This window comes from Zingiber officinale, chromosome 2A, assembly GCF_018446385.1.
Source record: "Zingiber officinale cultivar Zhangliang chromosome 2A, Zo_v1.1, whole genome shotgun sequence".
Classification (NCBI taxonomy): Eukaryota; Viridiplantae; Streptophyta; class Magnoliopsida; order Zingiberales; family Zingiberaceae; genus Zingiber; species Zingiber officinale.
This window is the reverse complement of record NC_055988.1, coordinates 176,398,975-176,425,280: the sequence shown is the minus strand read 5'-3', so window position 1 is coordinate 176,425,280 and position 26,306 is coordinate 176,398,975. Positions and strand designations below refer to the sequence as shown.

At 35.1% G+C, this 26,306-nt stretch overlaps 2 protein-coding genes across 6 annotated transcripts; both read left to right on the top strand.

Moving 5' to 3' along the window:
- Positions 1–82: 82 nt before the first annotated feature.
- Positions 83–13,921, top strand: LOC122043448 (histone deacetylase 15-like). Of its 5 annotated transcripts, none has more exons than XM_042604052.1 (17): positions 83–248; positions 2,334–2,911; positions 2,987–3,098; positions 4,571–4,632; positions 5,820–5,895; positions 6,046–6,110; positions 6,411–6,466; positions 6,809–6,932; positions 7,090–7,215; positions 7,355–7,405; positions 8,167–8,235; positions 8,596–8,704; positions 9,197–9,276; positions 9,823–9,905; positions 9,972–10,017; positions 10,602–10,767; positions 13,547–13,921. In XM_042604052.1, exons 2-17 carry the CDS (start codon positions 2,390–2,392, stop codon positions 13,678–13,680), a joined length of 1,881 nt encoding a protein of 626 aa, XP_042459986.1. In that variant the 5' UTR covers positions 83–248; positions 2,334–2,389; the 3' UTR covers positions 13,681–13,921. The 5 variants fall into 5 exon arrangements, with proteins under 5 accessions (XP_042459986.1, XP_042459985.1, XP_042459988.1 ...); XM_042604051.1 differs by lacking the exon at positions 83–248 and adding an exon at positions 309–404; XM_042604054.1 differs by lacking the exon at positions 83–248 and adding an exon at positions 309–404 and having other exon boundaries at positions 13,555–13,689.
- Positions 13,922–14,851: 930 nt separating this feature from the next.
- LOC122043447 (ubiquitin carboxyl-terminal hydrolase 8-like) lies at positions 14,852–25,848 on the top strand. Its single transcript, XM_042604050.1, has 13 exons — positions 14,852–15,109; positions 15,231–15,464; positions 17,524–17,665; positions 19,257–19,316; positions 19,415–19,510; positions 21,157–21,495; positions 21,665–21,805; positions 21,922–22,092; positions 22,441–22,698; positions 22,791–22,939; positions 23,699–24,232; positions 24,833–25,106; positions 25,300–25,848. Exons 1-13 carry the CDS (start codon positions 15,015–15,017, stop codon positions 25,408–25,410), a joined length of 2,604 nt encoding a protein of 867 aa, XP_042459984.1. The 5' UTR covers positions 14,852–15,014; the 3' UTR covers positions 25,411–25,848.
- Positions 25,849–26,306: the final 458 nt, after the last annotated feature.

The following is a 26,306-nucleotide window of genomic DNA, read 5'->3' as shown; positions in this document are numbered from 1 at the left end:
CAGCACTATAGAACAGCTTTAGGCCGTTGGATCAGATCTAACGATCCAGAATGTTTATAACCATTTAACCTTCCTTTCTTTCCTTTCCATCCCTATCCTCCGATACCTCATCGTCCAGTGTAGCCGTAGCTGCCGCCGCCGCCGCCGCCGCCGCCGCCTTCCCGGTCGATGATCCCGTCGCCGATCATTCTGACACTTCGTCCCGTGCTCGATCTCGGAACACAGAAGTCCGATCCAGTTTATATCTAGTTAGATCCTTTCCTTTTTTGTCTTCTCGAATGTTTTTATTTTATTTTATGTCATTTCAGGGTCTTCAGATCTGAGGCACGCATATGCTGGTTTTATGTCTTTAGATGTGGCTAGATCTGGTGTTATCTTAACCTGTATATTCTCGACACAGGAGGGTTCGAACGCATCGCTATATGTTGAGCTTCTTCAATATGTTTTTTTGGTCAATTTTTGTATGAAATTTCGAATCTATCTCAGTGTTTAGATTTGTTTGAACCTATTCCCACCTTTAGATTGTATTTAGGTATGGAATTGAAATGATTTATATATAGAAAATAAGGTAGAGGTGCGAGATGATAAGAAGATTATTTTTAATTTGTTCTTTGAAGGAAGGTAAGAAACAAATGCAAGTGAAGAGGATGCTCACTTTTTAATACCTCTCCATTTGATGTTGGGTATATGAGTAACAAAGGGTGAATATTTAGATTATCTCTACAGATTTGCCTCCTTTATTCGTGAAAGGAAGCAGGACATAACAACTCCATCCTTCCACTTGTCTTTTGTTCTCAATTAATTTTTGGCTTCTCTTCAAGGAAATATGTACTTAGTTTTAAGGCTTATCATTTGTCACTGTTAAGTTGGTGACGTGTTGAGGACGTGGCTGACACCTGATTAATCAATTTGTTGACATCATTTGTCAAATGGGCACTGACCGTACTACTCCACCAATTTAAGTAAGGAAAAAATGTGGAAGACTTTCTGTAATTCTTGCTCTAACTCTGAACTTGACCAGACTTAAATATTTTTTTGCCAACAAATTGATGATATGATGGTTGATATTCAGTTGATAGATGATATAGAGAAATCGATTAATTTGTCATTGCCATAGATCTCACAAAATCAGGTGTTTCTTGTTGGCTGTGACCTGTGATCTTGCTTCTCAGAATTTCCAACTTGCTGTAAAGATAACTTCTGTTAATTGTTGTAAGTATGGTCATATTTTTCATATTTCATATTTGAGGGGGAGATATGGGAAGGAAATGAAAGTTTGGCCTGATTTACTGTAAAGTTACACCACCCTCCCTCTCTTACACCTCTTACACTCCATGTCACGGTGATATGAAATAGGGCCTAACATGATTCCTAAAAATGATTCTTGATGTTAATATAGCCTAATTTCCCCTTATTATATCCAAATGGTCAAATATATCAATTTGCCACTTGGCTTAATGTATTTATATATTTGAAAAGGTAAAAAATGAACAAATATTAATTACTGATAGGCATATCAGGAAGAATGGGGCTATGAAGCATTTGATAAAAATGGTAGAATGGATAATTGAAGTATAATTGTTGTTTTTCTATCGCTTTTGGCGATTGGTATAGGGGCATGGGAGAGGAGTTGGAGTGCAATAGACATTTAAGAGAGAGGTTGGTATTCAAATGGTAACCCTTTAAACAATTCATTTAACATTTAGGAGTTAGCCATCAACATTTTGAATAGTATAGGGGCATGGGAGAGGAGTTGGAGTGCAATAGACATTTAAGAGAGAGGTTGGTATTTAAATGGTAACCCTTTAAACAATTCATTTAACATTTAGGAGTTAGCCATCAACATTTTGAATAATATACAAATGTCAAAATAATACTATACTTAATAAAACTTCATTAATCAACATCAATTCATCAACATCATTATCCAGAAGTTTCATGTACATAAAATGATTTAGGAGTTTTAATACTCTCATTTGCATTTGTTATGATTTTGTGCTGCTCACACCATTTACAGCGACTATTTTATGGTTGAGAGCCTGTTGAACCATCATGCAGTGTTATTATCTTATTTGTTTCTTTTTTGTCATCATAAATTGGAATCAGTGTCTGAACTTTTCCATTGTGGCTTTCCCATTCACAGTTGACCTGAATGGACAACATTTTATGATATCATATTATAAAATAATTTCACATTGAATTAATGATAGTATATCTGTTTTGATGCACATATGCTTGACATCTTATAGGAATTAACACCATTTGTTGTTGTTGCTCTGACTTTTTTCGCCTTTTTTCATTACTTAACATATGTGTTTTGTTCATTCCTCCAGAATTTTTTGATAACTGCAATTATACTTGCAAGTCAGATAGAGATTTTGGCATTTGGATGGCCTCTGAGACACTTTGTACAAGTTTAAAAGGGAAAAAGATTTGTGGCAAGAATAAAGTTCATAATGAAATTCATTCAAGGGAATGTCAAAATTGCTCTTATGAGTCCCATGGTAAATTCCCTTCTCAGAGTGTTAACGGCTCTACAAATTTGAGCGAATCCTTTCATAAAGGGAGTGATCATAATCATGGTTCATTAATTGCTAAGTCTAATCAATTACATCTTCCCTCTGAAACTCCAATGCATAGACCAATATCTGAAGTGCGAACTGTTACCAATACTTCTGAAAAAGCTTGTCTGAACGAGGAACATGATTATTGTGATGCATACTGTTCTGGACACCTGCAACAGTGTATGAAACATGAAAAGAACAGTACATTAGAAGAGCTGTACTTGCAAGAAGAGTATGATGAGGATGAGGATGATAGTGATTGGGAGCCTGTCAGTCCTTTTCTCATCAGAAAGTGGTTTTGTACCAATTGCACAATGCCAAACTTTGATGATGTTTGCCATTGTGAGGTGGGTATTCTTACTTTATACCTTATTCACTAGTTGTCAAAATTTTGGCTTTGTGCACACGCTACTTTTTTGAAGGTATGTGGGGAGGATAGAGAATGCGAGTTGCTTAGGCTTGGTCCTTCTGTACCTCTTGTACAGCAAGAAAGTAAGCTGGCCATTAACTCTGGTGGAAGTAATAGCCACCAAGGTATCTTCTGGTCTACTTGTGATCACAAACTGCTATATAATATGTTATTGAATCTAGTATGTTCATGAGTCATTAAGTAATCAGGCTTTGCATTGCCTGTTGTCATCCTTCTTTCTTTGTACACACTTAGAATGGTGTAATGTAATTGGGCGGTCAATTTTCTATTCAGTTGTTAGCTGCATTTTACTAATAGCTTTATTCCTGAAGCTTATGAAGGAACTAACTCTTTGCTGCTTTTTTGAAATATGAACCTCGCTGGAGATGCATGTTTTGCAATGAAGAATACAGTTGTTTTATTAGTTTCTAATTTTTTTATGGCGCCTGACAGAACTCATATAATGCAAAGTAAGTCCTATTTGGTTTGATTTTGGTTTAAACATCCTTAAACAAAAGTCGTTGAGATTGTGCCATTGGTTGCTTTAGGAAACAATTAGCAGTTTTTAAACTGAGGATGAGATCCTGCGAGACTAAATTTATAAAAAAGAATGGCCTAATTGATGTTACACATATTATTATGTCTCTTATGTTTTAAAATTATTTTTTTGTGAAAGCCTCCAATTGATTTGAAGGCCTCCAATTGATTTGAAGGGGAGCCTTGACACAACAACGGTAAAGTTGTTGCCGTGTGACCTTGTGGTCACGGGATTGAGTCGCGGAAATAACCTCTTGCAATGCAAAGTAAGGCTGCGTACAATAGATCAAATATGGTCCGATCCTTCTTTGAGAACCTGCATTGGTAGGAGATTCATATACCGGGCTGCCCTTTTAATGCCTCCAATTGATTTCACTACATCCATATTGTTTCCTAATTACAACTCTATAGTCCCTTATCAAAATCAATAATTAGAACATGAGTGTATTTGTTTTTTAATATAACCAAAAAGCTTTTATCACAAAATCAAAATGATGTTTTAGAATTGATCTTTTGGAATTTCTTCATGTCATTTGTGCATGAATCTTGCAAATTGTGCAAGAAAATATTGCAGATTGAAGTTGAAGTATCGACTATTATCCTTACATGTGGCTGCATATTGTGATTAAATAAGAAAAAAAGTGAACATCATCTCCCAGTAATTAGTGCAAAAACTATATATGTTCATTGCCTTTGGTTGAATTAGGGCAAAGAATTTGATAATATACTAGTTTATGTTGTCTGCAACATCTTAGTGATTTATTGTTATGAATCTTAACTCCTAGACTCCAAATATTTGGGATAATCAGTGCTTGACGACGATGAATTTAATGACATTTCTTTCTTTTGTACAAAGCTAGTTGGTAGTGTCTTTTACAATTAATGAATGCTCTAAACTCAAGATTTCCTATTTGCTCGTGTTCTTAGAAACTTTCTTCTTCCAGTGTGCAACCGTTGTTACCTTGATAGATATGTTGAGACATATAAGCTTCTGTTGAACAACTGCTATGAGCTATCTTGTTGATAATATTTTCCTTATACACGCACAATGTTCCTGCAGATTTGAGCTCAAAATCAAGAACGGCTATTGGATTTGATGAGAGAATGTTGCTCCATTCAGAGGTTAGTACTTATGCTAACTGTACAGTTGCATTTTCCTTTTATGTTTCAGTTTTAGTTTGTCTGAGTTTTTGCTAGGGCATCTATTGACTTCACATCAGTGTGGGCTTCTGTAGGATTTTTGGAATTTGCTTTATGTTGTTTGTAAACATGTTTATGCCTTTAATTCTCATGCACCCAAAGTGAGGATGGCCAATGTTCTTCAGCTGAGAGAATGCAAAAATTTGCTGAGATGAGATAACCTAGATCTTCTTGGAAGAGGGTCAAGAAGAAGGAAAATAATCAGGATTAAACTTTAGTTGTTTCTCGTTGAGAAAATATTGCCTTAGAGTTCGCAACTTTTTAAAGTACTATAAAGATGGTGAAAATCTTAAAATTTGTTCTATTCTATAAAATTCCATAAATCACTCCATTAAATACTGAACTCATTTTTAATACAGTCCCATGGTAGACATACTCCTGTACGAACTGTTCGATTAAAATTGATTAATTTGTTACACAATGACATTCATAAATCTAAAATATTTAACTAAGCCAATTGCTGCAAACATTTTCATGGCATTACTTCTCTTCTTTGATGATGCAGAGCCAACCAATTCAGGTTTCTCATCTGAAGCACATAACTTTACTTCCCTTTTTTAAAAATATGCCTCTCCTCAAGCATATAATTGAAACAATATTTTGTTGAAAGCACAAGCAACTCATTCATTTTGTTTTTTCAAAAAGCTCCTGTGATATATGTGTCCAATTAAGCCATGCATCCTAAATAATAGGAGTTTGCCCCACACATCTTTTCCTATCATTCAACTTGGTAAATCTATCACTAGTACTGGGTTATTTAGATCAATTTTTATTACATAAGGAAGTTTCCTTTTCCTTTATTGCTAAAACCTGCTGTAATTAATGCAACTTGTTGAATTCTTTAATTTATTGATACCCTTTGAAGTGCTTCATATCATTTAACTAATATTCATGTAATCAAGGCTATACCTAGTTACTTGCAAATACACGAACCTTTTGTAGGTGTTACTTCTTGATGTTCAATAGTCAGATATTTTTTTATTGGGAGTCTGGGGGACACCTTCAGTCTTTTTTTTTTTTTTTTTTTTGTTATTGTTCTCTATGTTACCTCTCTTATGCCCTTTTGTTATTTTTGCTTCTGTACTTTGTTATTTTTGCTGCTGTACTAGGTTGAGATGAAGTCACACCCTCACCCAGAAAGACCTGATCGTCTTAAAGCAATTGCATCTGACCTTGCTGCAGCAGGTGATTTTGTTCATAGATGAATTATTCATAGCTATCATTGTTGCTTGCTTTTTTTCCCCCTGCTGGACAAATTTTTGTTTAGGTTAGTATTAATCCGTTATTCTTTTGTAGATGCTTCTTGGCCTAACTGTAATTTCTATATACATTCAGGAATATTTCCAGGCCAATGCTATGCAATACCAGCTAGAGAAATAACAAAAGAAGAACTTTTACAGGTAATCAATTAATTGCAATAGCTTTTATGGACATTTACATGCTAGTAATCACTGGTTTTCACTGGAAATTATTTTTGAGATAATATGATATAGTTTCTCTTATTTAAGTATTTGTTGAGGCTCAAGACTTCTAAAAAATTATTCTTGGTTATATGAAGGTATTCTACTTAGAACATGTTCAAGTTCTTTTATATTGCTTTTTCTTGGTCAAGTATGTACTACATTAATTTAATATAAAATGATTTTCTTTTTAGATTTGTTCATATGAATCCTTTTCATATGCTTGTTGAGAACTTGCAGGTTCACACTTTGGATCACATTGAAGCAGTTCAACATACATGTCATATGCTTGCAAGGTAGTTACAATCTCTGCTTTCACCTGTGGGACAACATTGCTTTATTTATGTAGCACACTTGCAACTCCAATCTGCTTCTTATTGTCAAATTTATCCTCTCTGTAGCATGGCTTTCTTTGAATCTTTCCATTTGCTTCATTGTTTTTTTCAGTTAAATCAACTGCATCAAATTTAGTTTATTTTCCATTCTTTAGCATTGCTTTAGTATTGATGCAGTGAGAGTGCATCTTGAAATCATTCTAATGATGATCAGATATATTCCAAACATTACAGTTATAATTGGCATAAGCTCAGATTTTATGTTCCAAAACATGATTATTTCCCCTTGGTTTTAACTGACAGTTACTTTACTTCGGACACTTATGCCAACAAGCATTCAGCATGTGCTGCTAGGCTTGCAGCAGGATTATGTGCAGACCTTGCTTGCACAATATTGTCTGGTGGTTCCAAGAATGGTTTTGCTTTAGTATGTGGTTCAATTTCTCTTCTTTTCAATCTGCAATGTTTGATGATTCTTCTGTTAATCACCTGACTACTTTCAAGATAAATATCATACGTATTTAATTTTATAAGTTATCTGCTTTCAATTTTTGTAATTTATTTGCTGTCTGATAATCTGTTAGGTTAGACCACCTGGGCATCATGCAGGTGTTTCACAAGCAATGGGCTTTTGCCTCCATAATAATGCTGCAGTTGCAGCATTAGCTGCTCAGCGTGCTGGCGCTAAGAAAATCTTGATTGTTGATTGGGTAATCGTCTTTCCTTTTCTATGGAGTCTTTGCTTGTTAATTTTCAATTGGATAATTTATTAATTTCCATGACTTTTGAGCTACAAGAGAAAATATTTCTCCCTTCAATTTAAGAGCTGTTTTCATATTTTGGTTCCAGGATGTGCATCATGGAAATGGTACGCAAGAGATATTTGACGACAACAAATCGGTTAGTTGTAATATGAGTAATTTTAACTCCACTTTATTGCTTGATAATTACATCCAATTTTAACTTGTTCAACATCAACAAGCCTTGTCAGTCCCAATTATTTTGCATTGGCTACAAAGATGTTAACCCTCCATTGAATATCCCTATTTCTTAGATCTTGTAATTTCACTTAGCTAGTTTTCGTGTCTCCTTTTACCTCCCATGGTTTCAACTCTAATTACATCAAAATCCTCCAGCTTTAACATTTTAATGGAGAATAAAATTTGTGAAATGGTTTCAAAATATCTGTTAGCTTCTTTGATATAACTTGTAGTCTAACTTTTGTGGGAGGGAGGATAGAAAACTCTCTATATCAAAGCCGAGAGAGGCCCTTATTTCTTTTATTCAAACTCATCTTTCCATGCAAGGCCTTTTACATCTAAAACTATGAAATGGCTTACCTCCATACTATGTCACTTTGTTTCATGTTGTCACCACTGGGTAGACAGATAATTGAATATATATTATATTTTTCTATTTATGGCTGAATCATGAGGAATATGAATTGAAGTTGGAGGTAGAGTTGCAGAGGCATCCTCATGCAAGGAGATGGAGCAAATTGGGATGTAGTGACTTGGTTACTTATAACATAGCATACATGTTATTGTGTATTAAATTTCTGCCGCATTGAATAACCATTCGTGATAATTAGCTTCTCTATTTTCTCAATTCGATTATCTGGGATTTGGCTTGACAGCTAATAACTTCTATTTGATATTTAGGTTTTGTACATATCACTGCATAGGCATGAAAATGGCAGGTTCTATCCTGGAACTGGAGCAGTTGATGAGGTACTTAGTCCACAAAATTCAATTAAGAAAAATGCTTATATTTTGTAATTAAGTGGAGATATATAATTTTTTGAGAGTAAATAAATGATGTAAATAATTTTTTGAGATATATAATTAAATGCTTATATATGTTTATGCCATTAGTATTCAAATTTATAGTGATAGATAACTTTGAGAAGATTGGAGAGAGTAGGGAAAAAGGCAAGACATAATAGACACAATGATTGAAGAGAGTAGAAAAAGAGACTTAAATTGATAGACACAATTCTTTTAGCTTTTTTATGTTTAGTTTTGCTTCTAAGGTGCCATAAATACTTCAATAACATAGCTTGTGTATTAATTCACATTTGCTACTTGCAGGTTGGCAGTATGGATGGTGAAGGATTTTCTGTAAACATACCATGGAATTGTGGAGGCGTGGGAGATAATGATTACATTTTTGCATTTCAGCATGTTGTGATTCCAATAGGTCATTTTCTTACTTTCTCCTGATCGTTTGTAGATAACTTGTATGAGCATATGGATGAGAACATCAAGGTTTAGCTGTCTTTTGGTTACATGGATTTAATCTCTCTTTCTAATAACAGGAGCATGATTTGGAGGTATCAACACTCATTTATAGTATTACAAATATAAGCACGAGACTTCCAAAACTCTAGTTATCATGTTCTCAATCAAACAATCTTATCTTGGCATATTGGAGCTACATGAAAGTAATATTTTCCTTTATATGGTCTGCTTTGATTGGGAGCCTAGAAAGAAAAAAATATGCCTGCAAAATTTTACATTTTGACAGAATCAAGTTCACATTTTATTTCTCCCATCTCATTTGAACGCCCAGAACCAAGCAGCAAATTGTTTCATTTGTTGATCATGTGCTTATTGTTTTCTTTTTTGTCTTATTTACTTGTACACTATTTTGTTTGGCCCTCTCTGACAAATTGGCCATGCTTATTTGCAGCTCTTCAATTTGCACCCGATATTACAATTGTTTCAGCAGGCTTTGATGCAGCGCGCGGTGATCCTCTTGGCTGTTGCGATGTAAGGGATATTTATAATTTTCTTTTACATTTTAAGATTATGCTTGTGAAATATTAGGCACTAATTAAAAACTTACCCTAGGATTCCGTTTTGTCATTGCTCCATTCAAATACCTTTTACTTAGAATCTTATACTAAATTGAAATAACTTTTTTTCTGCTATAGTTGAACTCACATTTTAACTTTTGAAGTTGAGATCAATTTGAGTTAAAGTTAATAAGTACTTTCACTCTTTTAAATAAGAAAAATGAAATTAAGAATTGTTGAATGAAATTTTGTATCAAGTAACTCTTTTTTCTTTAATCTCTCTGTGCATAAATGTCTCATTGTGTCCATTGCTAGTTGTTTTTATTACTAAATGGTGTAGATAGAACATCACTACATTGTGCAAATTGTCACTAAATTGTCTGCCTTTATTATCAAAATTTTAATGTTGTTTCAGGAGGTTAAAGAGTATGATGCATTGTAAAATTATACTGTGTTATGTTTTTAGTGAAAATAGAATGAAGTTGCACTATAAAGTAAATAGCCTGTGCACTTGTAATAGGTGACTCCTGCTGGATATGCTCAGATGACACACATGCTAAGTAGCCTCTCTCAAGGGAAATTGTTGGTCATCCTTGAAGGAGGGTTGGTACCTCTGCATAGTTGAGTTTTAGATGTTAACTGTAAACTTATTTATTGTTCTGTTTGCAGCTACAATCTTCGTTCAATATCTTCGTCGGCTACAGCAGTGGTCAAGGTATCTTTGTCACGTTTGATTAACTTCTCTAGCATTGTATTTTTGTTAGTTTGTAAGAAACTGCACCTGCTTATTTTTTGATTTATCTAGTAGGTGCTAGTCTTTTCGGGTTTTTTTTTGTATTATTCTCTTAATTTGTTGGTGCATTTGGATATCACATCAATGTGATGATGGGATATATTAAAATCAAATGGAAGAAATAACCAACTGCAGATCCAAGTCATTGATGCTGTTTGCTGGGAGACATATTATGAAGTTTTGGAATCTGATTGAATAAATAATTTTTTATGCTATTTATTCTTATATCCACAAAGAAATACCATCAATGATCTGTTCAAACTATTTATAAAAACTCAGTCCTTGCTCAAATGCTTAAAAATTGTAATCTTAAATTGTTAGCCTGTGTACCAAACATAGTTCTTCTTAATGATCAGAGATTTTGGAATCATTCTTGTTGAGTAACTAGCTTAGCAGATCTATCTATTAACATGATTTTTTGTTAATGTCTCTCAGATTAGTAGTGCATGGTGTGCTTGATCTTTGATTACCAAGCATAAGAAGAGAAATGTTCTCTTATTTTGCAGGTGTTACTTGGTGAAAATCCTAGCAATCAGATTGACAATATACCATCGAAAGCAGGTTTACAAACCATTCTGCAAGTAATGCAAATTCAGATTAAGTACTGGCCAATTTTGAAACCAAACTTTATGATGCTTCAATCACAATGGAGTACCGTTACTTCTACTATCAGTGAGTGGTTACGTTGAATTCTGTGTTGATTAAATTACAGCTTAGTATTTGTTTATCATTGTTTGATTATGAATTGAATAGATTACATATTCAGAGGAATTCTTGAGGGAAATTTTAGATTTCTTGAATTATTATCCAACAAGGAAGATACAGACAGAATTATCATTATTAGGATAAAAGGTGAATGATTGAAATGGATTGCGTATTTAGTATTATGTGTTCGTCCTGTGAACTAAGTTAATAGTTTCAATCATTTTTGATCTATTATTCAATAAAGAGATATCAATTAGGATATGTGTGGTTTAAACGGAAAAGATTCGCATGCCACACTATATTGGTTAAACTGCTAGATTGCTAGTAAACAACGCATGCTAAAATTTTATGTCGCAGAGAAGAATGCTAAGATGAATTTGTGATTATTAGAAAAGTTACAATAAAAAATATACTATCAAGTAGCTATAGGTATTAGGTATAACTAACAGGCAGGCCTGCCAATAGTAGACATAACTGGATAAATCGATATAATGTTTCATGATTATAGTGTGTGTGTATATACACACACAGTTTTGATTTGCCGCTCACCTTATGCCACACACCCCATGTGCATCTCAATTTTTTTTGTTTTGATTTTTTTTTTGCTTAACACTATAACTCGACCTCTAAACCTTAAAGAAAAAAAATCCTAAATGACATAACCGCAAGCTAAAAAAAAAAAACTGTGTCTTAGTCATGCAACGTAAGTGTGCAGGGTCGGGCTATATATACTAACTTGTTATCCTAGGCGTCCAGTGTGGGTGACGCTTAGGAGATTTTTTTTTAAGGTCTCGATTATGTCAATAAGATTTTGCTTTTAGCGTTTAAGGGTTGATTATAGTATTAAGAAAAAAATTAGGATATTTTTTTCAAATTTATGGCAACTAAGTTGTTGGCCGTCAAATTGGGTACTTAAGAGCAGAGTATTGGTTGTCTTAATTAAACTAGAAGGGAGAAAAGATGTGAGTGAACTTTCATCAATAGTGGATGTAGTGGCTCTGCTATCTAGAAAAGCATGTAAAGTAAGTTCATGGCCTTGGATATTCAGGGTACATTGTACGTGAATATCAATAGTGAGCCCAGTATTACAAATATTAGGCGTCTGAATAAATACAAATTCAAGATTAGCTGGTTCCTCAAGAATGAGAGGATTTTTGACTTTGTCCTGATAAGGGTCTTGTATATAGGAGGAAGGGCTAGCTTCCATATACTGTGAACAAGTGCCTTTTCTGAGAAGAGCAATTTTAGTTTCTAACAAATTTAGTCTAGTTTCGAGGATAGAAACCCTTGATTCTAACAAAGTATTTCTCGTGCTTCGTTTAACTGTATGAGTTGGTGGTATACTGATTTGGAAGAGAGCACTCAGCATAAATTACAAGATTGTTTCTTGCATAGTTTGCAAATTCCTGGTTGTAAAATGGATGGGTAATAGCCACAAGTAAAAGAAGGGATATTATCGGACCCTTCTTTGAGAACCCAATCATGAGAGCAAGTTCTTTGGTCAGAACGTAGATCAGTTAAGTTTTGAGAGATCAATTGGTGATACATAAGTGAGAACTGCTGAAAGTCATGTAAAGTTTCTTCAAAAATTGGATCGGCTAGTGGATCCGCTTCTGAACTAGAGTCATATGCGGGATCTAAAAAAGAATTGATATCATGACCTTGGATATTCAGGATACATTGTACGCGAATATCAATAGTGAGCCCAGTGTTACAAATACTGGGTGTCTGAATAAATACAAATTCAGGATTAGTTGGTTCCTCAAAAATGAGGGGATTTTTGCCTTTGTCTTGATAAGGATCTTGTATATAGGAGGAAGGGCTAGCTTCTGTATACTGTGGACAAGTGCCTTCTCTGAGAAGAGCAATTTCAGTTTCTAATAAATTTTGTCTAGTTTCGAGGATAGAAACCCTTGATTCTAACAAAGTATTTCTTGTGCTTCGTTTAACTGTATGAGTTGGTGGTATACTGATTTGGAAGAGAGCACTAAGGCATAAATTACAATATTGTTTTTTGCATAGTTTGCAAGTTCCTCATTGTAAAATGGATGGGTAATAACCACAAGTAAAACAAGGGATACTATCGGACCCTTCTTTGAGAACCTAATCATGAGAGCAAGTTCTTTGGTCAGAACGTAGATTAGTTAAGTTTTGAGGGATAAATTGGTGATACATAAGTGAGAACTACTAAAAGTCATGTAAAGTTTCTTCAAAACTTGGATCAGCTAGTGGATCCTCTTTTGAACTGGAGTCATATGTGGGATCTAAAAAAGAATTGATTACGGAAGAATCTTTTTGTAACGGAGTTGGCATATCTTTAAGATCAAGTATAGATGGGATGGAGTAAAAAGAAGAAGGAAACATCTGATTGGACTTCTATTAAGTCAAAAATTGTGTATAAGAATAGATGTGAAGTCCCTCATGGTTGCATGAACTGAATGAGGGAGGGTACCGGCTGAGTGAAATGTAACATAACGAGAAGGCATCCTCGAGGGTGATAATTAAATGAGTCACACGTCCAATCTTCTAGACAGAAATGAGTGATCATAAAAATGGTCACCTTAAATTTAGCTATATGAACCTTTAATTTTTTTTTTTTTATAACTGCCTATCATCGGCTTAATTTAAACTCGTCGGTAATGTTTCATATTTTAGTAATTTGTACATGTTTTCTACCAGAAGATCTATAGAAAGTTCATACTGGGTGGTGCCTTATATGGATGAAACTTTCTTCTGCGCTTGTTAGGAGATCAGATTAAAAGGCGGCAACATCCATTGGGTCCAGTATGGTGGAAATGGAGAAGCAAGAAGTTCATATACAAACACCTCTATGGCCAGCCATATCCCAGCAGGCATCTATCGTTCAGAGGACTTGGTTGATTCTGCAAGCCAAGCCAAGCCAAGCCAAGCCAACCTTGCAAACCTTTTGCGATGGCTGAGAATTCAATCTATTGACTAGCCGCGGATTAATCTTGCCCAGTTTTGCCTTTGATTTTGCTCATTGATGTTTAGCCATGAGCTATATGCCACAAACATACTGAGTCCAGATCGATGCAACTGTGTTTTGCGTGTAGCCTGTTTTATTTTTGCAAGCATGGTCGTGCTTAATCCTTTGTTAGAAGATCTCTACACCCAGCTTACGAGTTTATAAAGAACAAGTTGGAGATTATACTCGTTAACAGCAGTAGAGATATTTGAACAATGCCGAGTAAATTGAAATAAGAAATAGGAGATAAAACAATAGGGGAAACATAATATCGTTTACCTGCTTGAAAGAGGGCCAATCATTTTGGTCTACATGTAATGAACAAGTGAGCTCGATTCAGATTCATCTACATCGTTCTGGTAGGATGCAAAGTCGAACTTATCTCTAGTTGGCCCATAACGCTCGAATATTAAGTTCTACTTGTCGAGATGTTGTCTTAACAAAGTACTAAATAACCTTGATAATCTTTAACTATTTAGATGAAAAATTGTTAGTGACTCGTTGCACTGTTCGTATGAGAAATTCATCATCGACTATATCACAAAGGTCTTTCTGGCTAAGCGTCAACTCAATTCCAAATTAAGAAACACAACAATCGAATAAGCCCCCGTTCCTTATTTTGTCTGGCCATTAAAACGGTCCAGTCAACGGTTTCGTACTTATCAAAACCAACCGATACTCTCTTTCGTGACAGCGACAAGGATCGTCAAGCAATATATATAACGGAATATCCGAAGCGGGATACGCTGCTTATATTATCACAGGCTGTTTTCCTTTCAGTGCCCACTCGTACCCATCCGATGATTCGCCACAAATCCCGGGACCCACACACGAACATGACGGACACTTAGTATCCAATAATAATTGCCCAAGTGTTTCCTTAAATCTATGCTTACGCACCCACTATAATACCAAGCATATGGTTCGTGCTAAAATGGGAGGTCCTTCATTTTTTCCGGTTATTAACCAATAATAAGAAGGTAAACCAGTAGGCGTGGGTTCTCCGTATTAAGATTTATGTAGACTATAGAAAGCGAATGAGAGAGGGCCTTGTGTTTCCCTCTCTCTCTCTCTCTCTCTCTCTCTCCTTTCTCCGCATCCTCTTCCTTAAACTATTTCCCTTCTCCTTCCGCTTTCTTCTCCTCCCTTGGTCGGACCGCCATTGTCGCCGCCTCCGCCGCCACTTCACCCCAGTTTTCTCTTCCGGATCGAGGGAGAGTCTTCCACCATGATGGATGAATCTTCAGTCGAGGCGTCTCCCTCCGCCGTTGATTCTCCGCCCGTCTCCGACGGTGACGGCCGCGTCTACCTCGTCCCGTACAGGTAACTGTTATTCGCCGATCCATGACTATCCTTTATTCTGTATGCTTGATCTCTCCGTTCATTTGGATCCTTCCGTTCTTTATTGCCTTGGGATTGATTTCGTGAGCGGGTCGACGGCCAGGTGGTGGAAGGAGGCGCAGGACCCACAGCCGGGGAGTGGACTGAGGGGGGTTCCTTATGCCGCGTGTCACACGCCAACTTCCTATGGCATGAAGATCATTAACAACTTATTTGGCTCGGATCTGGTTTTTAATCTCCGGCGAGATGGTGATTTGAGGGAGGATGAAGACGATGGAAGTCGGGGGCGGTGCTATGCTTTGATTGGCGCAGATTTGTGGGTGCAAGCGCTCAATAGGTATCGACATTGTTAGCTCTGCTTGAAGCATTTTATAAGGATTTTCTTTTTCGAACTTGAAGTGTTTTCTACAGATTGGTCTATCATATGATCACCTTATTTTGGCTTCGCCAGTGAGTAGTCACTATCCATCATTTCAAGTATTTTGCTAATCGTTGAAGTGTTTTGCTTGGGTTAGGGTTTATCCAAGTGTCTTTTTGGGAAACAAGTAATTTAGGTTAGGCTTACATTGCCTGAGGTGCATAGAAAATATACTAGAGAGTTCACCAGGAATTATTGGTAGCCTAGCTTCAGTTTTTCTCTGTCAAGTACTGATACTTGCAGTTGCAAATATCTCATCACATATGTAATCAAGCATTGGGAAGATAAGCAAATATATAGTGGCCCAAAGACTATTAGAGAATGTTACTTGTCATGAGATTAAGATGGTAGGAAAGGTGTATTTGCATTTGCATCATGGGTGCTTTGATTAGAGTCCATACTGCTTTCTTGATGGACTATACTAAATCACAGTACAGTTAAGTTCAGCTACTATCGAATGAGCAACTAAGAAGACAAAACAGTAAACAGGAGATAAAATTCATTCCTTTTGGTGCCAAGACATCGGAAGGGCTTCCATGTAAATGGCTGGTTGATGGCATGAAAGGGACTTTACTAGATTGGTTTGATCCACTTAAATGCAAGTCAATATATAAATATAGAAAGTCTTATATTCTCGCTAAATCTTCACTTGAGCGGATAGAATGTTGAATTTGAGAATTAATTCATCTTACTTTAAATTGCAAAACAACAATGGCCAAGAGGTTTAGTTTATACACAAGATTAGTAGAGTGCACCATCACCTACTTTACCAAAAATACTCCTTTCTCAATCAACTTATGCTCAATGGCTAAACTAGATATTTGATGATTCTTGAATATTGTTTCACACTTTGCCTATCATGATTCTTGTCTAGCAATATGGTCAACATGAGGCTTAATGTTTGAGATGGCAATAGATGGGCATTTCAGGTAGCTGTCACTGCCTAACCCATTTAATCACATATAGATACTTGTCAAATGAGTTTGGAATGGATAAATCACAATTACCTGTCCTTGTTACAAGTATTGGCTTTCTTTGTCATGGATAATGGAAATTTCACAAGTACTCCCTCCCATTGTCATCTCTTCTTAATGCAACTTAACATGACCAATAAACCATGATATTGTAGTTGACTCTAACTTGGTAAGGCAATATATAAGTTTTGATGCATCTATGACAGGACAAGTATATTGACATGAGCTTGAAATATATTCTTTAATTAAGTGCTTCTACAGTTCCACTAGATATTTTACCAATTGATCCAATCTCTAAATTGTTCTGTAGTCATATTGTTTAAAATCGCCTTGTTATCTTGCCAATGCAATTAAGCAAACAGCTAGCAATTGTGTTTAATTATTTCTCTCATGGTTTATTCATGAAATTTTTTTTTTCTTAATTTCTCTTTCTGAGAGCCTTGTTCAAATCCCACTTGTACCTGCTATCTAATATACCAAAGCTTTATTAGACACCTTGTGCTTTGTGCATGAAACAAGTTATTTTTCCTCTCCATCAAAAATCTTTCTTATTTATTTTGTATTTGTTGTCTGATAAAGAGCATGCTCCTGCTTCTTCAGTCCACATCTTAAATGGGAACTTCCCTCCTAGATGGATACTTAACCTGGAAGTTGTCTTTAGCCTATTCTTCTCCTTGACATGCTATTTGAGCCAAATGTGAACACATTTTGAGACTAGGGAGTATATAAAGCTGGAGCCTTCTCCTATAGTCCTACTTGGGCAGGTCAGGACATCCTGGCCATGTGTGATGTGTTTAAGAGAGTAGAAATTTCTCTTTAAATGAGCACTTATCTGGGGTGTGGGTTTTGCTCATACTGTATGCTGATGTTGTCAAATGTGATTGAATCAAATAACAAGCTTAATTCATATTAAGTTCAATCCTTAATCCATTTTACTTTTTAGACTGCAAAAATATTAGGTTATTTTTTCACTTTGTAGCTTGTTAATATAGGTTTTACTGCAGGCAAACTGACAGTGATTTGACTGTGAAGAAAAATGGGAGCTTTCTGTTCACTGAAGATAGCACAACTGATGTTTATCCTTTGATTCTAAGGATCTCAGTTATCCGGGAAACGAACATTCTCATAGTGAAGATTAGCAAAAAGGTGTCTGTCAATACTTTGATCTCATTGTCAGTTTGAACATTCTGGTGTTATTCTTCTTTTGCTTGCATAGGATGATTGTGAATCATTTAGGTGTCACATGCTAAGAAAACTAGTAGAATTCCCATTCTGTTGACTCTCATATGAGACTGAGTTCGGAGTTGAGTATCAACACTTTTCTATATTAGAAAATAAAGATAAACCATCTGAGACACTATTAAGAAGATGCTCTCATGCTTAATGTACAGGAAACAGAATATCAACTGCAACTAACCTATCAAATAACTATTTGATAATTTACAATTATTCCTTAGGGCTAATTGTCAAGTATGAACAAGTGCTTTGAGTCTCTTCAGTGTGAATTTTTCATTGCTTTGGCATTTCAAACATGTGTTAAGTAAAAACACTTTCGCTAGCTAAATTGCATTATTGAAAATACAACAATTATCTTCCTTTGCGAACTAGATATTGCCATCTTAAATTGTTTTGAGTATGAAAACTCTGATTAATTTCTTAATATATTTTTCTTATTAACTTTCTAGTTATGGATAAGATAGATTTTTGTTTAAATATTTATATAAAAATAATATAGACTATTAAAAATTATAAAAGAATAATTGAATTGTAAAATTTCAGTATGAAAATATTTTGAAATATAATTTTACAAGAAATAATCTTTCTCATTTACTATATAATATCCGAAAGTTATAAGATTATAAAATCTGATTGTATTAATGTATATATATAAACTATTCACACAAAATTAATATCTAAAAACTTTAGTATAGGTATCTTAACTAACACAATATTGATAAAAATATCGGTTAAATATTTTCTTCTTTTGCACATTATATATTAATTCTCTGTTTTTATTACTGACATTTAAATTTTATTTTATAATAATTGCTATATTATTAGATTAATTATAGATTTTATTATTTAATAATAGTATTCCTTATATATTGCTAATAATTTTGGCACTTTGTGCTCATTTTTATAGTATTCTAAATGTTTTTTTTATAGTATTCTAAATACTGTTTTTGGAAAGTATTTTCTTCTGTATATCTCTTCAGCTGGTTTAATTTTTTTTTTTTTTTTTTGGGAAAAATGGCGCATTCCTAACCTGCATTGTGAAATATGCTTGGGAAAAATGGTGCTTTATGAAATTGCACATTGAACATGTACTTACGAAACACCTCATTTGCATCACACAGTGCTTTGAGACCAAAAGGAAATTTGGTAATGTGCTCCCACAACCACTTCAATCTCTTGGGGTTTCCTTTTTCCATTTCAATTGACTCTTTTGGAATTGGAAACTTGTCATGTCTAGTTATGTACTGCATTTGTGGTCACTATAGTAGCTTATCATCTCTTTGATGGTCACTTTGGCTTAGTGCATACTTTTATGCTCCCTTGTGTAGAACCATTCTCTTAATTCTTAAATTTGAATATCAAAATAGTTACTATAAAAGGCAAATGCTAAGAGCGTTCGATGGTCTACACTTGTACATGAGTTCTTTTGTTCCCAACTAATTTGTTCTTTCAGTAAGATATACTTTTGCTCTCTAACCATGCAAATGTGTTTGTCATATAGGATAATGCTGTTGAAAATTACAAAAGGGCAAGCAAGATTTTTGGCATTGATTCAGAACCTGTATGTTGTGTACATTACAGAGATATATCCTCATTTCTGTCCTTGATGAGAAATGTAGCACATCTGTGTTTTTTTTTTACTTTCATTTGTTGGGGTAGGTTCACATATGGGACTTCTCTGGACGAACAAATTTGATATTAATGGAAGAATGGAACAGGGTTCCTCTAGATTGTAATCCGAAATCAGATCAAGAGGTAACTTCTTTTTCACTGCTTGATTATAGTCTGCTTTAAGTTTATCTTCTTTGATTAACTTTTCTAATGTGCAGTGATTGTGTCGTATCATTTTTCTTATTTAACTTGTTATGGTAATATCAAAGATGGTGATGACTACCTGGCTAGGTATCATTGCCTATGAATTACCAGTTGCAGATTACTTGAAAGTGCAGTACCTAAGGCTCCCGGGGAAGGATCCATTGTAAAATATTTAAATCTATAAACTACCAGCGGACAATGCACCATATGGGGCTAAACTTGGTTGCAACTATAGAAGAGAATAGTAAGACTATATTTATAGACTCCTGATACTCATTTATTGACAAGTTTAGCTGAGGGTATAAGATTTCATCGTTTTCCATACTAGCTGGTAGGTTCTAATTTTCTCCAGTATGGTTTTGGGTGGTAACCCCTATTTTTTGTAAGCCTCATAAGGGCTTATTGTTGACATGATGAGAACTAACACCACTTCTTTCAGGGCTTATTGTTGACGTGATGAGAACTAGCATCACTTCTTTCTGTATGTGCTTGTGTATTTGTATTTGCTGCCATCAATATCAGCCTTGTTGATTGACATTCCTAGTTTCATTTTTCAACAACTCGTTATGAGAGGGATTTAGTACAATTCTCTTGCCACACACAAGCTTAAAATTGGTACAGAATTTGTTGCCTTTTTGCACATGGGTGCATTGCATTGTTGTCCTATCATACTGTTAACATTCAATTATCTTATTTAGTTGCATTAATGAAATGCATGAGAACTAGAATAATTCAGTTTATGTTGGCCCGTTTGATTCTCTCAGCCAGCTTATCCTCTTGGTCCATTTGGCTTATACAACACTTGCTCCTTGTTCAGTACGTCATACGGTATATCGGTTTGTCTGCTTCACTAGACTAATTTGACCTTCTGACTCTTCTAGCCTGCCTATTCTGTTAATTTTGTTCATCTTGTCAGATTGTTCACTTTATAACTGATCCATTTTCATTGACATGCCTGATCCTTGTGATCCATTCAATATATCTATCCCACTTGGTCCGCCCAGCATTTTCAAGCAACCATGCCTCTCTTGTTCCCCCAACATGTTTGGTAGCTACTTGGTTTTCCCAACATGTTTCACTAATAACAAAGCCAAGCCAATACCAGTGAATCATAAGTGTCATACTGGATCTCATCTCAACTTGAGCTTGCACTAGAACAGCCCACCTATATTGGATGACCTGGACTAGGATAATAATCCATAGTAAGAACATGTTCAAAGAAGTACTATTGACACTTGGTTAGATAAGATAATTAAGAGTTTTGATGCCATGATGTTTAGAGAGGACTAACTAACTTTCTATAAAAAAATAAGAAGAGAGTTTTGGTTGACTTTCTTTGATGTGTAACTGGGGATGGAAGAGGCGGCGGCTGCAGCCAGTCTCAAATAGTCAAAATATTATTCTTATGTAGTTAGTTCTTTGTTCTTTTCATGTTACTATTACACTTCTTTGCTTTTGTACTGTGTTTAAAAGATAAACTAAAAAACAAATCAGTTGCTTTGTTGTCATCTCTTTGTAATTGAATATGTTACCAGACCTGGAAATTTTGTGCTTTTGTGACAAGTTTGCTCTGTTATTTTGTACAGGTACTTCTGGAAGTGCAAGTCTCTGCATTATTAGAAAACATGATCTGTAAAAGTGAAGCTAAGAAGGACAACCTACAACTAGATCAGTCTAAATTGACTGGTTCCTGTTATGGTAACCCTCTAATGTGCAATGGCAGCTTAGGATATTCAGATTCGGATCTGCAGAATGGGAGCTTCAAAGGTGGTGGTCTGTTTGGATTGAGAGGATTAGACAATCTTGGAAATACATGCTTCATGAACAGTTCGCTGCAATGTTTGGCGCACACCCCGAAGCTTGTGGAATACTTTCATGGAAATTTTCGTAAAGAAATCAATGCTCAAAATCCATTAGGCATGAAGGTATGTCATTGTTTGATCGATTCACACTAATTTGAATATAGTAGTTCTAATTTAAATAAATATTTGCCTTTCTCTTATAGCAACATTTGTGTTTTTGGTTGGTGAAAGTTTTGCACAATCAAGTTTCTCCATTTACTATATTCATCACTGAGCCTGTACTTCTAAACAGGGAGAGCTTGCTATGGCATTTGGAGATCTCTTAAGGAACTTATGTACAATAGATAGATTGCCTGTTGTTCCACATGTTTTTAAGGGGAAGCTTGCTCGATTTGCCCCACAATTTAGTGGCTTTAACCAACATGATTCACAGGTATTCAATCCTAGTTTACTGGTAACTTACTCTTGAATCTCCATAATAATAACTTAAAATTGGAAATTGTTAGATGAAATAAACACTTATTTTGACATTTATGCTTGGTTTCATAGGAGCTTCTTGCTTTTCTGTTAGATGGACTGCATGAGGATCTGAATCGTGTCAAACACAAGCCATATGTTGAAGCTAAAGATGCATCTGGTCGTCCTGATGACGAAGTTGCTGATGAATACTGGGGAAATCATTTAGCTCGAAATGATTCTATCATAGTTGATATTTGCCAAGTGAGTCCTGTAGTTCTGCACTAAATGCTTATCTCGGCCAGTTGTTCAACATTAGAAATTTGATCTCCCAATATTTTCTAGGAAATATAGAAATCGAGGTGATACAGCAGTTGATTTGGTTCTGTTTGTGTCAAAACTTCTTATGGCATGCATTACCTATTGGGATTATTGATTCTACTTTTCAGTTCTCACTTTGTTGCAAAAACGTTCTGAAAGAATTCATTTTCATTATGCTTTCTCAAATGTATCCTATGCTTTTTCTGGGTAATGTACTTTTACTAATCATACAAATCTTTCTATATCTGATCTCTAGTAATTGGAGTTTCTTGTTCTTGGTTAACATTACAGGGTCAATATAAGTCCACTTTAGTTTGTCCTGTATGCAGTAAAGTGTCCATAACATTTGATCCCTTCATGTATTTGTCTCTGCCACTGCCATCAACAACAATGAGGACGATGGCTGTTACTGTTTTCAGTACTGATGGTAGTATCGAGCCATCAACTTACACAATTAATGTGCCCAAGTCAGGGAAATTGAAGGACCTTATTCGGGCACTAGGTGTTGCTTCTTCATTGAGAGATGATGAGAGTCTATTGATTGCTGAGGTGTGTTCTTCTGAAACAAAAAAAATGCTTTGATGTATTCAATCAATAAACTTTTAGATTAGTATTGAATTAACTAAGGCAAGCATCCACAGGTTTATGCTAATTGCATTATCCGTTTTCTGGATGAGCCATCAGATTCAATATCCCTGATTAGAGATGAAGATCGCCTAGCAGCATATCGGCTACCAAAAGATGCTGAAAAATCTCCATTGGTGGTTTTTGTACACCAAAGATTGGAAGAGTAAGCTTTCTATTCTCTATTAATTTTACGTTCACTTGAACTTGTCTGGTTCGGGCTTCAATCCCTGTAAAAAAATTTAGAAATAGTTGTATCAGACACTTGGATCAACATCCATATTAGATACTTGTACCTGAGTTTGAATACCTAAGTTGCAAGTATGAACCTATACTGGCTTATTTTTCTGTGCTAGACTGATGCACATTAGTTTGATACGAGGTGGAAGGGTTCTTTTATTTCTCTCCAAGGTTTTACAGATATTCTTCGATGCAATGTGTGCCAACTTATGTTGAGGATGAGATATTTGCTGTCACGTGCAATTACTTCAATATCGTTCATTTAGTGCATCTCATTCTCTTCATATGAAACATTCTATTGGATTGGGTTTCTTTGCACAATGTTAGTAGAGATGAATATATATACATTTTTTGTATAAGAATTCCCAGACGACAATAAAGTCATTCATCGTTTTTGAACCTTGTGTCTACATGGAACCAAACACTATGGGGTTTTAGTATCTCCATAAGTGGTTAATGTCCTTTTTCTCATGTGTTAAGATTCAGTGTTTTCTCCTCTCCTGAAAATGCCAGAACACATGGCTGGAATTGCTAGTTTACTACATACCTTTCTAAATTCACTTTTGGCCAGCAAACTATGGAAATTCCTGTTTTTATGAACTATCTAATTGCATGTTTAATGGATTGCTGGAATGATTGCATATTCTTTTCATCCATGTCTTTCTGATCAAACACTGCAATTCAGGCATTATATTCTTAGCAAAAGAACAAATTGGAAAGGCTTTGGAGTTCCTCTTGTGACAACACTGCCAGATGTTGTCGATGGATCTACCATCTGCAAGATGTTTCTGAAGCTTCTGAGTCCATTTAGAAAGAGCAAGGATGCTGGGTTCGATGGTGAAGAAGATAGATGCACTAGCATCTCCTTTGAAGCAAATTTCAATATGGAAGCTGAAAGCGAATGCCCTCAAGAAGTGGAATATGCCTCCAATACTGAGGGTGAATTTCAATTTCATTTAACAGATGAAAAGAGTAAAGTCATGCAATCAAAAATAGAAATGGATGAAGCAACACCTTTGCCTACAACATCGAAGCATTTATTTGTGCTAGTCTGTTGGCAGACTAAAGTGTTGGAACAATATGATACAAATCTTCTGAACACGTTACCAGAGATCTACAAGTTCCGACTTTTTCCAAAAAGATCTCAAGATTCCTGTACTTTGTATGCATGCCTAGAAGCATTCCTCAAGGAGGAACCACTAGGCCCGGAAGATATGTGGTCAGTATGTTTTTTCCTCAATATCACATTGATAGGCAGAAGGCATGTTTATAATGTCAGTTTCTTTAGTCTAGCATCGTGGTTGGCTACTGAGCTTCATGTCAGCATTTTGTTTTTGTCTGTGCTTGCTAAATCATAAGCATCAGTAAGTTTAAATTTGCCATATGCATATGTAAATGTTCTTGCAAAAATACTAATCTTTAGTATGTTTTAACAATAGAGTATTCTTACTTACAACAATTATAGAATATATACTTTCATGAGATAATAACATCAGAATTGATAAAGATCTGGTTTACATGTATAATCTAGGCTTTGGATATCTGGACTTTTCCAGTCCCCCTCAGTACCCATGTTAGTCTCCGACACTGTTATCTAAGTAATAAAGATCTTGGCCTCACTTCTCTAGTGTCTGGAATAAATGCATTCTACCATCGGTTGGAATGTGAATTCTTAAGAACAGTTACATAGTTGTGAATAGATATTGATGCTACTTTGTCTGCATATGTTGGTGTGATTTTTGCAAACATTTCTCTCTGAGTGTTTTGTTAGCACTTCCATATTTGTGCTTGCTCAGAAGAATAAACTCTTTTATAACAGGTATTGCCCAAGTTGTAAGAAACATCAGCAGGCTACCAAAAAATTAGATCTCTGGAGGTTGCCTGAAGTTCTCGTCATTCATTTAAAAAGGTTCTCATATACCAGATATACAAAAAACAAGCTCGAGACATTGGTAGAATTCCCTATTCGTGATCTGGATTTGACAAACTACATTGCTGGCACGCCAAAGCAAATATCCAACAACTACCAACTGTACGCTGTGAGCAATCACTACGGAAATATGGGAGGTGGTCACTATACTGCTTTTGTCTATGTAAGTCCATATCCACTAAATAAATTCTATCTATGATTTCAAGCTCGTTATCTCTCATGCAACACTGGATGAAAATGTTCTTCCTCGTAAATATAGAGGCCGAACAAGACCGATCTCCATTAACATTCATACTAGTTTCTTTGCTTTCCCCTTACATTTTGATTCCTTTTTTTTATTTTTTTATTTTTTGCAGCATGGGGGAGAAAACCGTTGGTATGATTTTGATGACCGCAATGTCGTCCCCATCGCCGAGGAGGGAATAAAAACTTCAGCGGCTTATGTTCTGTTTTACAGGAGGACTTAATGCAAACTAGGTCATGTATAATCACTTGAACCGAGCAAATGCACATTGTCCAGACCAAGTCGCCTTGCCCTTTTGGAGCTGCAAACATTTATTTACCGTCCCTTTCTGATGTGGCTCTTGATATGCAAAGCAAAAGGGCTCATGTGACAAACAGCAAATCATTGATGACCCAAATGGTCACTGGAATCAGATTGGTCATCCAACGGGGATGGGAAAGTAATGCTTTTCTCCCAATCATAAGCTTCGACTTTTGATCATCCAATGTGAATGATCTTTTTTTGTTTTTCAGTTATAGCTTTTGATTCCTTTTCTCGCCCACAATTCAAATTCTTTTAAGTCCAAGGGGGAGATCTGTGGTTATCATACCATGTATTTTTGTTGTGTTGTATTAATTCTCCTTGAGTTTTGATTAATTCACTATTGTTATTTTGGCTTGAAGGGTTTCTCCATTTCATGGTTTGTCATGATTGTGACGAGATTTAGAAGCTATTTTCAGAGTTAAAAATTACAATTGAAACTTAATTTAGAAGCTATTTTCATATAATTTCTTTTGTTGAGGGAGAATCTTCGTGAACCAATATTAAACCGGTCCAATATCAGAACTTTGTTATATATTTTTAAAGTAATTTTACAAAATTCAGATTTAACATTCATTATAATATAGAACTTTGTTAACTTTTTGACAAAATATTCTATTACTCAATATATTTGATATTATTTTAAAATATAATCAAATTTCAAATAGAATTTTGATGTTATAGAATTTTTAATGTTGTCAGACACATGGAATTGGAAAAAGAACGTCAGTATTCTGAAAAAAAAGAGTCAGAATTAAACAAAAAAAACACAATTTTAATTTGATAATTTGGTTCGATCCCAAAAAAGATGAACAATCT

What these genes read in the sequence shown, in the direction of transcription:
- LOC122043448 (XM_042604051.1), top strand. Translation starts at nt 344, where the DNA reads ATGTCTTTAGATGTGGCTAGATCTGGTGTTATCTTAACCTGTATATTC. An exon ending in ACATGTCATATGCTTGCAAG is followed by an intron (nt 6,467 to 6,808) that starts GTAGTTACAATC and finishes TTTAACTGACAG; the next exon opens with TTACTTTACTTCGGACACTT. An exon ending in GAACTGGAGCAGTTGATGAG is followed by an intron (nt 8,236 to 8,595) that starts GTACTTAGTCCA and finishes TGCTACTTGCAG; the next exon opens with GTTGGCAGTATGGATGGTGA.
- LOC122043447 (XM_042604050.1), top strand. Translation starts at nt 15,015, where the DNA reads ATGATGGATGAATCTTCAGTCGAGGCGTCTCCCTCCGCCGTTGATTCT. An exon ending in TAGTGAAGATTAGCAAAAAG is followed by an intron (nt 17,666 to 19,256) that starts GTGTCTGTCAAT and finishes TTTGTCATATAG; the next exon opens with GATAATGCTGTTGAAAATTA. An exon ending in CTAGGCCCGGAAGATATGTG is followed by an intron (nt 24,233 to 24,832) that starts GTCAGTATGTTT and finishes CTTTTATAACAG; the next exon opens with GTATTGCCCAAGTTGTAAGA.